The sequence below is a fragment of the Alosa alosa genome, chromosome 9 (assembly GCF_017589495.1).
Source record: "Alosa alosa isolate M-15738 ecotype Scorff River chromosome 9, AALO_Geno_1.1, whole genome shotgun sequence".
In the NCBI taxonomy this organism is placed as follows: Eukaryota; Metazoa; Chordata; class Actinopteri; order Clupeiformes; family Clupeidae; genus Alosa; species Alosa alosa.
Genome location: NC_063197.1, coordinates 43,436 through 58,966, shown reverse-complemented (window position 1 = coordinate 58,966; position 15,531 = coordinate 43,436). Strand labels below are relative to the sequence as shown.

The 15,531-nt window shown below is 40.6% G+C and overlaps 1 protein-coding gene across 2 annotated transcripts in view; it reads right to left on the bottom strand.

Moving 5' to 3' along the window:
* Positions 1-15,531, bottom strand: part of hoga1 (4-hydroxy-2-oxoglutarate aldolase 1) — a 106,814-nt gene that overhangs the window by 50,064 nt on the left and 41,219 nt on the right. The window contains exon 3 of one of the 2 annotated variants that reach the window (XM_048253269.1): positions 9,413-9,541. The exons of the other annotated variant lie outside the window; for it this stretch is intronic. Coding sequence (XP_048109226.1) covers positions 9,413-9,541 — 129 coding nt within the window. The remainder of the gene's footprint in view (positions 1-9,412; positions 9,542-15,531) is intronic. 2 annotated transcript variants of the gene reach the window in all.

Here is a 15,531-nt window from a genome sequence, read left to right as displayed (position 1 = left end):
ATTTAATGCTCTCACTTTGGCCTATAGGACACTAACTGGATCTGCTCCTAGTTATTTTAATACAATAATCAAGCCTTACATCCCCAACCGCGGTCTTCTGGTGAGCGTCTGTTGTGTCGACCAGTCATGAAAACTGGGTCTAATTCCAGACTTTTTTCTTCAGTGGTTCCATGTTGGTGGAATGAACTGCCCAGTGCTCTCCGTTCCTGTGGTAGTTTTGGGTTGTTTAAGAGGGGTCTAAAGACATTCCTATTCAACATATACTTAGTTGTTTAAGCGCTTATGTGTTATGGTTTGTATAATGTTGTTTTATTTTAATTGGGCTGTTAATTAATTTGACATTATTGTTTTTTATTGATATTCTCCGTAATGTAGTCTTAGTCATTGTTTTTATATTATTGATTGAATGGACATTATTGTTTTATTATTGCCTTTCCCCTTTTTTTCCATTGCTTTTTATTAGGCTATTGATTGAATTGATATTATTGTGTATTATAACTATTCTCCTTATTATATTTGACCTACATTCTAATCTGTTCCCTGTTCAATTTTAAATATTATGTTTCGTATTTATGTGTCGCTTTGGACAAAGGCGTCTGCTAAATCCATAACCATAACCATAGTTTGTAATGTGTCGTTCCCATCCCTATAGATAGTGAGATCCAGGAAACTGAGTGAGTGTCAAATTCCATAGTGAACAAGAGGTACAGTGGGTCCCAGTTAAAATTTGACACTTCATTCACGATCAAGGTGATTCACGCAGCTGGGTGAAATGTAAGTACAACTGCAGCCGCTTGGGGGCAGAATAGAGGCTGTGATTGGCCGAGCAAGGGCTGTGATTGGCCGAGTTTTCAGTTTGTTTCTCTGTGTTTTTAGCAGCCCCTGCAACATGCTAGTCCACTGTAGCCTATAATCTTTGTACATAATGTTAAACATAGCTTTGGATTCAGTGGCAAGATTTCTTGATTGTACAGTGCCTGTCTCAGTAGCCTAATGTTTTAAAATGAGAGCTTCATCAGCTTGCAGTAGACTTTGTCGGCAGTCATGAGAAGTTCGCTTGCTAACAGAACATGCTGCCCAGAAACCTCGTGAATAGTTCTGTTTTTTTTTACTACACTAACGAGGTTGAAATATAGCCTTTGCCTAGCATCTCCTTAACAGTAATGTTAACAAAATGACAGCATTCATATAACAAAGGAAAACGAATTCGGTCACTCAAGACTGTGCCACAGCAACCAGTGTAGGCTACAGTCCTACCCAATAGGCCTACTCGAAGCAGATAGCGTTGTTTGACTTTCAGGCAGTTCTGAGTTCGAATCTCGGCAGGAGCAGAGCCTATGCCTATTTGTTAACATTTTTTGCAAGGTGTTGCTCCTGGCAAGACTTGTTTATAAGACGTTTGGTGATTAATTGATAGCTGTTTTTGACACGTTAAACGTTCTTTATAATGAGCGCATACGGGGAGTAAAACGACTTGTTGCCGTTTTGGGACATAAAGCTACGTTAAGCTTTTTCACGTCAGGGTGGTATGTGTTGTTAGGCCTACAGCTTCAGAAACACCGCTTCAGAAAGCTGCAGGGGAGCGCGGGGCACAAAGTAACTCGGGGTTAAATGTAACATGGACTTTTTTCCTAGTTGCAGATGGTTGATCGGGACATATTGGTCAGTTAACCACATTACTATGAGACTGTGTTCCACAAATTCAGTCCGTATGGACGTGTTTTCACGTAGATCTACAGCAAAACGTCTTTTGAAGGCATCAAAGTAGGCCTAAACTGACTAAACTCTAAAAATGAACACCGTTTTGAAACATGTAGTCAACACATAGGAGCTATCTTATCTTAAAAGAAACGTGACCCAGCGGGGTTAGTTGTAACGCGCTGTTACAACTGTAGGCTGCAATGATTGCAATACAAAAATATGCGCGTGTTAGTTTAGTTAGTTTTGTGATGTTTTGCCAAGATTGACCTTGGTTAGACTCTGCATATGTTATTTCTCCGTATGGAAAATAAAGTCAATTTTCGACGTCTGTTATCTAGTTCAATAACAAGTGTTGATTGTTAAAACATGTGACTAGAGAAACTCAAATGATTTTAGAAATATTTAGCCAAAGCCAAAAAGTGTTACTTTGTGCCCCGCGCTCCCCCACTGCTTGTAAAAAAAGAAGGGGATGGGGAGGGGGGCTTAACGTGAAAAAGCCTATCGACTGCCTTAACAGATAGGCTCTGCTCTTGGGTTTGGCCTCACAGCGAACTCAATCCTCTTGTTGCTTGCAGTTTGTTAAATAAAGCGATGCAGATTACATTTATTTCATACATATTTATTTCTGATTAATTGCGTCTTTTGATGTCTTTTGCAACATTTGCTTGTTAGGCTGGGCTACTGTCAATGTCCTGTACAGGTCAATGTTCAACTATTGCTGATGTAGGCCTACAGGCTATTAATCAATTAGGGACTGTTCGTTATTTATTGAAGGGGCTACCGGAGGAGTTTTGGAAGCGTTAGTCAAAAAAGACGTGACCCTCCCTCACCAGCATTTTTTTTTCTATGACCCTCCAAAGTGATTGAGAAAAAACGCATGCCCCTCCCCATTCCCAACAATTTATTGACGCCTTAGGCTACTGGGTCAATTGGGAGCTTGCATGCTACGACTCCTTCCTTGAAATGCCTTGAAAAGGCTGTCGTTTGCACAATTTCACAAATAATCACCGGGACTGAAACAAACCTGTCAACTTTTCCCGGGTTTATCGCGTATTTTAACTTTTTCCCTCGCTGTCTTAGGAGCTGCAGGGCCATCGCAAGGGGGTGCGAGGCCCTGTGCGAATTTGACAGGTGCAAGGCCCTTTTCACTTACGTGCATGAAATCATGCGATAGCTTACTTTACACATTATTTTAATAGTAGCCTAGTCTAATAAGCTACATCAGCTTGTATTTAAGAGGGGAAATTCAATTGTATAGCCTATAACATTAGCTGAGTCACATATTTAGCCATATGGTGTTTATCATAGGCTACATCACGAAACCAAATAGTGTAACAAAGGCTTAACACTTTAACAGGGGAATTCATTGGGCATGAATCATTGTGCTGAACGGTATTTGTCAATGAGCAGAAACACACACGACATTCAAACTATTGATAAGATGTAGGCTACTGGTCTGTAGGCTAACATTGGACAAATAAATGACACTGACTCGCATATCCTGACTCAGGGAAAAAAAGAAAAAAAAAAATCTTGCTTTGCCGCAAACTCAGCAATGAAATCATAGGCCAGTTTGCAGGTAGCCTATAACGTCTTTTTCAATTCATAGAAGGGAGAGCCCAGTCTCTCCTGTGACATGGAGGTGCGCAAATAGTTTTTAATAGCCTGTTCAACTTCGAAAAGCTTCGTTCACCCGATGCCAGTCACTGATCGCAATTTCAAAGTTCAGGAAGCTTTGTTCAATCTTTTTAAGTTTTAAGTGCAGTAGGCCCATATCTGCCCCCTTTGGAATTATATCTCGAGCCTATTATAAGGTCCAGTGCGTTATGTCCTGGGATTCGACGTGCTCAAAAAAAAAGAAAATAAAAACACTTTTTATAGATGGTTATGAGGAGCAATATGAGAGAGAAATTTGATGATCATTGATCGTTGTTTTGGGACGTTAAGCCTTTTCCATAGGCGTCAGTGAAGGAGATTGAAGAATGCCATTTTTTTTATACGAAAATAATTCTTAACTTCAAAAACTCAGTGTCTAAAACTCCGCGTCATTCAGACTCAACCCTCTTGTTGCTTTGATATCTTTTTAGTTGTCGCTTGAACGCCGGGCAAGCAGGCATGTTGTGGTTGCAATTTAAGTGAAATTTCTACAGTATCCTACATGCTGTTAGGCTGGGCTACTGTCAATGTACTTGTACAGGTAAATGTTCAACAATTGCTGGTGTACAAGCTATAATCAATTAGCTAAATCATTTGTCCAGCTGTTTAAACATTTTTTTCGCGCTACATTCAAACGCATAAAAGGTGCTTTAATATCTTTTCGCTTGAACGTCCGGGCAAGCAGGCATGCTGAGGTTGCAATGAATGAGGATAATTGGTTTTATCTCTTGGATTTATTTTTTTGCATTATTTTGAATATGACTCGCTCCAGTCTCAACAGCACGTACTTTTTCCACACACATCTAAGTTCTAACACACATATCCCCTCTCGCTTTCTCTCTCCATCCCTGCGCACGGTGCTTTCTTAAAGGAGCTGCACCATTTTACAACAATTGCATCTACATTTTCATATTAAAATGTTTTGTCAAGTGTAAGCTTAAACTACCGTGATCAATTTAAGTTCCCGTGCCCCCGCTGTGTCATGGAAGCAGTAAGTCAAGTCGCATCAAAAATAGTAGTGGCAGAACTCCCAAGTGACACCTTGTGGTTGTTTGTGTCAACTGCAGTTTGTGCCATTTCTGCTGAGAAAATGGGGTGCGTGATTCATGAAGGAATCCGTCCAAACTTAACTGGGACCCACTGTAGTCAGTTGTGGAGTTGGCATAGGAATGCATTTAGCTCATCAATTGTGACTTTCCAAATCAGCAGGACATCATCAATGTACCTATGCTACAATGCAATTTTCGAGTGGAAGGGGTTGTGGTTGGAGTTCTCTACATACATCTCCTCCCACAAGCTCATGACTAAACAAGCATAAGAGGGTGCAAAGGCGCTTCCGATTGCGCTACCTTGTGACTGTAGATAGAAGTTACCTGAGTATTTAAAGAAATGTTTAGATAGTATGATCTCCACTAAATCAACTAGGAAATTTGAGGGAGCCAAGATATCCTCCGGACATATAGCAGGGCGTCTATGCAAACCCTATATTTCATTAAGAATGGTGCAATGGCAACATATCAACCATTGAAACAGAGAAGTTCTATTGTTTTTTGGAAAATAGATGTTCATTTTGATGCCAGCAACATGTTTCAAAAAAGTTGGGACAGGTGCTAAATCACCTCTGAATATTTTAATGATATCATGTACTATACATGAAGAAATTCCCAAATTCTTACAATTTCATATTGAGGAGCATTTTCCTTATAGTACTGCATAATTTCCCCACACAGTGTTTCACAGAGAAAGATACCCCCAGGGATGCCTGAAGAGATGATGAAGAGAATCCCAACTGGATGGACTGAAGGACACAGACACATGGCAATGGAAACACAATAACGGGTACAGAATGCACCTGTGGCAGGGTGTGTAATAACCCACATGGCCTGTAAATTCACCAGGCCAAGACTAAATGTGTGCAGATGGTGCAGGTGTCACATAGTGATGGGTAAATGAAGCCTCGAGTGCTGAAGCTTCGAAACAAGGAAAACACAGCGACATCTGGTGGTTTGCATAAATTATAGCAGCCACGGACTAGTGAAAAGAATGCCTACAACGTTCAACACAATGCCAAAGCTTCGAAATGTTCTTATTCATTACATTAAAAGTGTTGCAAGAAATTTGCATTTCTGTTTTTCTCAATTCAATACAATAAAATACGATTAGGCAACATAATCCCGTCTCTGAAAAATCAGTCCTGCGCAGACCTCTACCGATGCCTCATTTGTCATCAGTCACGTGGTTTTTATGGAAACGACACAAGCCTCGAACCGGGGCTTCATCTGGCACGGCCCTTTCTGCTCGAAACAAGCTCCGAAGCCTCGCTTCATTGGGCACATCACTAGTGTCACAGTACCTCTGATGAGACCCCAAGCTTGGAGAAAGGGTAGCTCCAGTTGATGAAGATACTGACACCATCTTTGAAGGGACAGCTAAGGCAGAAGCTGATTGATGCCTCCAGAATATGACATTGTCCGCCTAGCAGCTGAAAGGTATTCTTCAGGATTGGGGCAAGGCCACATTTTACCTTCTAAAAAACTCCTATATCAGTACTTCAGTCCAGAAAGGAGGAATCCCAGAGGAGTCAGGGTGCTTTGAACACACAGGTGTGGTCACACAGCTTATCAGAGCCAGGGAAAATAAGGGAGGCCGGGTGGTGCTGTGGTTAGACCTTGAAAACACGTATGGAGCCATACCCCACAAGCTGGTCAGAGAGGCCCTGAACTGGCATCATATCCCGAGCGGTTTCAGAGAGCTCATCATGTACTACTACAACAACTTCAGTCTGAGAGCCAGACATGGAGCTAATCTCTGATGCCTTGAAGCAAAAACTCACTGTTCCTTGGGAAGACTGAATGTGTGGCCAATGGTGTTTGATTGTTGAAAGACCCGAAACACCCGATGACCCAGGAAACATTGCTCATGATTAGGGTTGGGTATCTTTTGGGTTTTATCTGATACCGGTGCTGAATCGATACTTTTAAAACGGTGCCTGAACCTGTACTTTGTTTTTAAAACAAAATGCCCAAACCATGAAATTGCTTTTTTTTAATTGTTATGACAAATTTGAACATGAAATTTAACTAATATAGTATATAAGTATATATACTCTTTTGATCCCGTGAGGGAAATTTGGTCTCTGCATTTATCCCAATCTGTGAATTAGTGAAACACACTCAGCACACAGTGAACACACAGTGAGGTGAAGCAGACACTTGTGAGAAGACTGCGCCCCTCCCTCAATCAGCAGAGTGCAGAAGTACTTGTAAACGCCTATGTTACATCCCGCATTGATTACTGCAATTCCATCTTCTCTGGCATTCCACAGAAATCACTCCACCGCCTCCAAATAATCCAGAACTCTGTAGCCAGGATAGTAACAGGCACAAAGTCCACACCTGTACTGTTGCAGCTACACTGGTTACCAGTTACCCAGAGAATCCAGTTTAAGATCTTACTGTTGACATATAAGGCCCTGCATAACCTTGCTCCCAATTATATCACCGACCTCTTGGAGAGCTACACCCCTTCCCGCTCGCTGCGATCCTCATCAGCTGGTCTGCTCAAGGTGCCCAAGATGATATATATAATTTTTCTCCTTTTTTGATATATATTTTTTTCCTTCTTTTTGTTTTATCTGTGAAGCGACCTTGGGTGTCCTGAAAGGCGTTTTTTTTTTTTTTAAATAAAATGTATTATTATTATTATTATCAGCGTGATTGCAGGCATTAGAATTCAAAATGAGAATATATATTTTTCATAAAATAGTGCAATTTCAGTTTCAACATTTGATATGTTTCAAAAAGTGTCCCAACATTTTTGGAAATAGGGTTGTAGTAGAAGTAGTAGTGGTAGTAGTAGTAGTAGTAATAGTAGAACTTCAGCAGGGACGTGCACAGGAATTTTGAGGGGCAGTTGCTCTGAAAGGGCACCCCAAAAAAAAAAAAAACAACTCACGGGCTATATGAAGGAGTGAGAATAACAGGGTCTTTATCAAAATATATATACACTTCTATATCAGGGGTGTCCAAACTTTTTGACTCAAGGGCCACATTGGGTTTTGAAAATTGGCCGGCGGGCCACACAACAAAAAATAATTTGTGTATATATAATGTTTTATATCATTTAAATGACAACGTAATTTTGTTGTAGAAAATTAATTTCTAAAGAAATACTGTTCATTTGATGTTGTTTAATTCATTTATAAATGGTGCACTGTCACTTTAAGAGTCTTTTTCCAGCTCCACTCAAATATAGCCTAGTGCTGTGCCTATGGTTCGTGCCCTCTCACAGTTTATAAGTGGTCAGTAGTGGGAACGTTTCCTTTTAAAAGTTTCTTCTTTAAAAAGTAGATATCAATGACAATGACAGCTGGAACCTGCCGCGCTCTCTCCCTCTCGTGCATGCACGCTCAAATGTGTTCCCAATTAAATGGAGTAGCATAACGTAGTTAGATCTGCTGCAAAGGAGATACTATGTATCTCGATGTAACAAGCTGTTTTGACATTGACATTGTAATCGCTCTCTAAGAAGAGTGTAAAGCAGTTTGCAGTAGCCTAAAGTTACTCACAACGTCGTCTATCGCTGGAAAAAAATAGCGAGCGGATTAAAGTGCGTGGCGGGCCGCAGTTTGGACACCCCTGATATATATAGAAGTAAAACACTGAAATACAGCACTCAATAACCTTAACTAATAACACAGAAAAACATGACTTGAGTCATGAAAATCCCTACATCAATATCCCTATCAAGTCACTGATACTGTAGGTTTCTCCAAATTTGGGCTCATCATCTGTCCAATTACATATTTTTGTTATTGCCATTATCATTATTATTTTAATGCCCACTAGTGGTATTTATGTTCTGCTCAGGCAAGACCTTTTGAAATGATAGCCTATGTTTTTACAATTATTTAGCATGCAGCTCTTTAACCCTGTACTTGTATTGTGTATTTGTCATGTCTTGATGTCATGGGCACGCTGGCGACTACGCCGCTCCATCCGGCATCGTTTGTCTTGTTATGTGTCTTGTTTGTTGGAGCGCTTTGGGTTGCACTATGTGCATGTTAAATGCGCCTTAAAAATAAAACTGACTTGACTTGACTACTTTCTATCATGGTCCTCTCATCTCATATTTGGTGATCATCATCACTTAGGCCTACCTGCCCTAATGAAACATTGCCATTAGTAGGCTACAATATGAGTCTGATTAATTAATCAATTCGCTTACACGGTGTCATGTCATCTTTATCACAGAAAGTCTCTGTCTCACCTGCTGGTTGGCTTTTTCGCAGCCAACCCTGCAGTGATGTGCTGCCCTTTGCTGCCTCCCTGAATTGTCTCTCCCTCTCCTGAATCCGCCTCATACCCAAAATAGTGATAGGATTTAGGCATTTAACCATTTTGAATAAAATAATTAATGTAATGCATTACTTCCATCATTCATTCTACTTGCTAAAACAAAATGTGAGAAACTAACTATCAGCATACATGTACATGTAGCTAGTTTGCCTAATGCCTACCAAAACTGGCTATGTGATAACGGGCTGCTTGTCTGCGAGCTATCTGTCTGATTATTTAGGCTAACTCAGCCTGGATTTATAAAGATTTTAATTCATTTCATAAAACTTGATGATGATGATGATCGTTCGTTTGTTATACATCACAAACTCACTTTTTCCGACAACATGGTTTTGCGACAATCTCCTTCTCCCTTTAAGGCCGCTCATGCAGGCTCCGCTCAGGTGCCGGTCACGTGCAGCGCTGCAGCCACGTAAACAGAGTTTGCCCTTCCCCTACTGACTTTTACTTTCGGTGCCCGAATGGAAGTGAATCAGGCTTTGCGAATTTTTTTTTTTTATCTAGGCCTACGTGAAATTCTGCATCCATTGTACGATTTAGGCCTGTTTTTTTTTTTTTTCCCCTCGGCAGGGCAACGTGAGTCGAGAAGAGCATATGGGCAGTTCCCCGGGCAACCTGAGCAACCCCCCTGTGCATGTCCCTGAACTTCAGATTTAAATGTAACAGAGTAGGGAGACCAAGATATAGAGCAGTCTTACACTCGCAGCCAGATCCAGCTATTAGCAGCTTGCTATTGGGAAGAATGTCTCTGACCCTCTTGACCACTTCCAGACGTTCGTTGACTGTCAGGTATGGGTATTCTCCATTAGAACCTTGTACCACCAAGCCTAAAGAGGAACAACAGTGGATGCAGTACATTTTATTCAATTCAATAGTGGCATAATTATGTAAATCAGGGTTCCATTTAAAATATATATCTTATCTTTTTTTTAATTTCATTTATTTTTGGATTGACAGACAACATAATTCAAAAGATAAGATGTTAAGGTGAGAACTTATTTCCAACATGGTCATTGGTGTTAAGACATTTCACAAGACAAAAATATTTAACAAGCCCATCTGAAATTTGAAACTCTGTCAAACTGATATATACACAAAAAGCATTTCTGGCTGGATTATTGACTGAGCTTTTACTGCTTCACTCTGAGATGAGCAGCAGTCCTACCCTCCATTTTTTTTGCATCACTTGCAGTTTGTTTCTGTAGCTGATAATCCACAGGCTAAACATGTCAACAAGACAACGGGCCCTATCATGACAGTCTAAAGCACATCGTCACTCGTCAAAAGCAAATTTAGTAGGATGTCCAGTCCACATTGGGAGTGTTTTCGTTATCAAACGTCGACCGCATGGCGCAACAAGGTGTTCCTAGGTTTCTGAATCAGTCATGGGTGTGTTTGGGGCGTAACGTCATTTAAACCAATGAGAATGACATCTGCCATTCCCTTTAATGGCGCAAAGCGCAATGTCAAAGAATGCATCAGTATTTTGACAGTCAACGGCGCATTTGAAGGAGGCTGCATGCGAGACCGTATGGAATAGTCATTCCACTAAACCATGCTTTACTAAAACCTAGCCTTCACGCATTTGCACTCGTATATTATTTGAACTCATTGGCAAAGTGAAACTAACTTCACCATGGTGTCAGTCAACGACAAGACAGTTATACGCAGTAAGTTACTTTCACTATTGACAATATTGAAAACATAGGCTGGAAAAAGCAACACTTAACCTAATATTTTTCGAATGACTGAATAAAACAACGTTTAAAACAATGTTTATCCTGCAGAGGAGTTGCTTATATCTTGTGATAGTGCGTCTTCAGCTGTGCTCTCGCCTAATCACTTTTAACCGTCATTACCAATTTGCAAATGCATTGTGAGATGTATTTTGTAATATCTTTATTCTAATTATGTTTCCCATTGTAGTCTAATCGTGTAATTTCTAATGTTTTGCATGGATGTGCGCTGGTGCGCGTTCATGGAGGATAGAAGGATGGTGCGTTGTGCACCCGCCAATATGACTGTTGACAATGCGCTCGTAAAATAACATATAAACAACTCGCCGTAGACTTCTGACCAGGTTTCTCTTGGTCAGTGGATTGTTTAAAAAATAAACGTGCAAAAGAAGAAAATAAACTTTGCGCCGGGTGGAAAACAAGTTTTTAGCCATGCGCCAGGGTGCAAGATAGGGCCCATTGAATCAGTGATAACACCAGTAGTTGCCAAATGCCTTGTCCTACGAAACAAAAGTTTCAGTTTACTGTGTGAGTTTGTATGTGTGTGTGAAAAATGGGCCTTGCAGCCCACGTCCACACAGGATGATGGCGACAAGGACACACTGAGGTTGGGTGGTGATGGGGTGAAGACACAGCAAACGTGGATTGTGGTGAAAAGTGCAGATTTATTTACAGTGCTATAAAATACGTGATCCCGCACACTGCCAACAAAAATGACTTCCGAAAAAATGAACAAAAATGAACCCCCAGGTTTCTCAATTTCAAATGGCACGAGTACAATTGACTGATCGCAAGCCCCGCCCATCGAACGCAGATGCGCCAATCACAGTGCATCGAAACGCAACCTCCGACTGAGGTCCGACACTTTGCTCACGGAGCCCCATTGACTGCAATTAGGCCTACCGATTTTTTCCTCAGTTTCAAGCTTATTTTGTGGACGATGGTTAAACGTTGTGCCTGGGGCACCTGCAACAGTGACACTCGTTACCCGGAGAGGTTAGAAGGAGGTGTACATTTATCCCCTTCCCCAAACCAAAATCTTGATAAGTGTAAGATGTGGATAAAGCTATGTGGACGTCCTCATGAACAGCTGAACCCTTCAAAGATTGACAGGCACGTCTTTGTCTGCTCCAAGGTTACTTTTATTAACCGTACAATGATATTATGATGTTAGTAGATGTGAAATGGTTAACTAGCAAGCTTATAGCTAAGATGACAGCTCCGGCTTTCATCTTTGGTAGCCTAAACTCCTCTGACTAAACATGTTAAGTTAACGTTAGCTTTGTTCGTGATCCAGCCAACTTGCTAACGTTAACATGTTGGTTATATTACAGTCAACCTTTTGAAGGTAGTTGTCTGAGGGGGTAACGTTAACGTTACCTCGAAGGCAACGTGTGATACTATTTTTATTATTACTATTTTAGCACTTTGTCAATGGGAAGCCCAGTCCCCAGTACCCAAATCCTGTGTCAGCTGCTCCTTATGGTAGAGGAAGTGCAGTCAAATGTCGACCACCTCCAACTGAGAGGCGAGTTCCATAAGCAAATGTAATGTTATAGAAAGACACAATAACACAACATAAACATAACCGTCTATATTTTCTGCTTAAATATAAGATGACATGGACAAGGGACATGCAATTGTATGTGATGAGTTGAGGATTCTGTTAAAAGTTCAAGCTGTAATGGTTAATAACAAAACAATAAATAACAATAAAAACATTTATTATGATAATCCACAAAACTCATTTTGATGTGATACATCAACAATTTGCATTGATAAAACACCACATATGGTATTTGCAGAGTCAGTTGAGATCTACAAGGCAGTTCCACAGACATCACAGAAGAGACAGTAACAGATCATCATTGGTGGATGATAACACTAAACAGGGGAGCACCACGGTCTTTGAAATGGGTATGTGTGTTGGTGTTTTTGACAGTGTTGGTGTTTTCTAACTGCACAGGGCTGGTAGGGAATACTCAAAAAAGAACCAGTCTAGTTTAGTTTGACATTTTTCCCACATTTTTGCATCAAAATGGAAGCGCTCCACGCTCCAGTCACTGTCACACTTCACAAAAAAGTCACACCATGGCTTCCCAGTTATCCCCATCTGTCGAATAATTTGGTAGTAGTACTCATGATTATGTTTGAGGCTGTAGGTGTCACCACTGTGCTTCTGACAACCTGTGTAGCTGTTTTGTACTGGGCACTTTATTTTCAGAAGTCTATAGCTTTTGTCATTGCCGCTCTGAAGGACTTTCCTGTACCTAAATGGGGGGGCGTTGGGATTGATGACAAAGCCACACATTTGGACTTGGTTTCCTGTGACTTTAGTGTATTGGGATGCAGCAACTGGCTCAAGCTCCAGGCCTCTCTTCATGGCTTTGATTAGCACTGTCTTCTTCTTCCTCTGCATGTTGGTGGCAAGCTGCTCAAAGTCTGCTTTCCTGGAGTACACTCTCTTGAAAGAGGATGAAGTAAGATGAGGAGAGCGGACACGATGCCAGACGTTGTTGCTGCTCTGCAGTCTGGTTTCTTTCTCCAGTGCTTCTGCTTCCGACTTTGAGACTCTCATCTCATTGTATCATTCCATATGGTCTTTTGTTCGGACTGTACAGAAACTGCTTGGCTGCGGTGGCAAAGGGAATACTGGGAAATCATCAGTAGGGTTTGATAAGGAGGATATTGGCCAAGTGTCCAATAGTAGGAGCTACACGCAAAAAAAATATAAAAACATTGTTGCTGTATGTCTGTAAATCATTTACATTTTTTTCTATCCTTTGTGTATAAAACACTCATTTTAATATTTAAATTCTTCTATTTCCAGAGTGCACAGAGGATCAACCCCAGATGACAGAAACACAGGAGGAAATACAGTAGAAAGATTGAAAACTCAACTTGCTCAAAAAGAAAAAGAAAACAACTTGCTCAGGGATAGAGTATAAGCATCCAGGCTCTGTACCCATTAACACCAGAGACTGAATACAAGCAGTGTCTCAAACTACTTCACATACTGCACTGGGTTCTCCTTTGATGAATTTAATACACTGTGCTCATTTCTCGGACTACCAGATAGCTCTACAGCCCCACAGACACGCATCCCCTTGACACTAAAGTAAACCAGCAGATCAATCAGATGCCTTTTCATCAACAGATTCTTCTTGTACTCATGGAATTAAGACAAAACTTAGTTTTCAAATTCCAAATTCATGTGCAAGTCTTAGCACTTTAGTTAACTCATGGATCAACTTCCTGTATGGCAGTAGTGTATCTATTTGGCCACACAGAGACAGCATCACAGAAAACATGTCAGACGTATTCAAATTACAAGTCTGTCAACACACTTAAGTGTCTAATAGCCTGTGATCCTCGTGGTTCTGTTATATTTGTATCATCACAGAATCAATTTCTGATCAGGAGATTTTCAGACGGTGTGGAATAAAAGATCTGCTGAAAGGTCTACTGCAGTGTGGATACCTGATGAGAGGTGATGGGCTAATGGTGTACAAGGGTTTTTTCATTGAAAAAGATGTGAAGGAGCTTAGCCTTAAACTGAACATTCCTCCATTTGCAAAGTCAAATGTTCAGATTCAGATGTTAAATTGACAAAAAAAAATAGCTAAACATGTCCATGTGGAAAGAGCCATACCATGTATGCTATCAAATTTCCAACCACATATCATTAAGCCATAGGCGAACCATGTCTCTCTCTGTGTCTGCCCCTTTTTTAACTTTGTATTTAGATTGTTTCAACTGTATACAAAATGTTTGCATGTCACACAATTGTTGAAACTCAAATACCATGACCTAATAAATTAATCTTAAAGGTCCCATGTGTAAGAACTTCTCCCATCTAGTGTTTAGGGATCATATTGCAACCTAATAGAACTACTGTAGCCGTCACACATCAAAAACACCCAATTCACACCAAAGATCCGCGTCGAGACGAAACCGTCGCAGAGGGAGTTGCAGTGGTGTGAATTAAATGGTGCACGTTGTTGCCAGCTGTTGCAAGCCGTCGCAAAGCATTTAACGCTACCATATCTAGTCGCAGCTCATCTCATTGCGAATCTACCTAGATGATGGCCCTAGTTCCAGACTCCTAAATAGGTGTGTCAAAACATAAACTTTTCTCTTTTGTCATTGCTTGTGTGTGATGCCAATGAAACACACTTTCGGACATGGAATAAATCATTTAATTTTGCCTGTTAACCAAGCTAGTTAGCTAACATTAGCACAGTAAACTGAAAGTGAATGGGAATGGCTAGTGATGTTCGCTAGCTAGGTAGCAGTTAAGGACTTTGGTTAAACTTGTACATTGTTGCAAACTAACCTGAAATAACATAAATTCAGCAACGTTGTGGTAGTCTGCTAGTTCTAGCAAAACTATGGTAGGTTAGTTTATCAACTCTCTCTGGGTTTAGAGCCTTTGAACAGGTGGTCACAAGAGCTTTGCTGAGACAGTGACAGATCACAAACAAAGTTATTTTTTCTCATTCTTTTTTTCTTCTTTTTCTTTTCATTTGTTTCATTGGAAAATACAATGCCAATGTCGGAATGTTAGGAAGACATGTAGCTTGTAGAAAATGGGTTCATAATTTACATCGCTGAATGTAGGGAAATTCAGCAGATGAATCCAAGAAAGTTTTTCATTGCATGCCAAAGACGGCGCTGTATTTCACAAATGTCCCTCGCTGGTCACCGTTATTTTAAAATGGCGCACGTAGATGGAGCGTTTATAAACGCTATGTATATGTAAATGCCAATTTCTAAGTCCATAGGTATGCTTCGAATTGGTGGTGGTAATTAAACATGAATGAGGCCACATTTATGAATGGGAAATGTTAATATAGCTAACAAACAACTGAAAACGTTCCACACGGTCCCTTTTAATCTTTATCAAGTTTCATCTCAACTGCTTTACCTGGTAACTCAAGCCACTTCCAAGAGAGTACTTCTCCTGACCTCCTGCTTAATCTATTGGGGGCTTGTTTGCTATGTAGCTCATAGGTGTCCCTGTCAATCCTTTCAATAACAACAACTCCTCATTTGTAACAAATCAGACAAAGCCCTGCAAG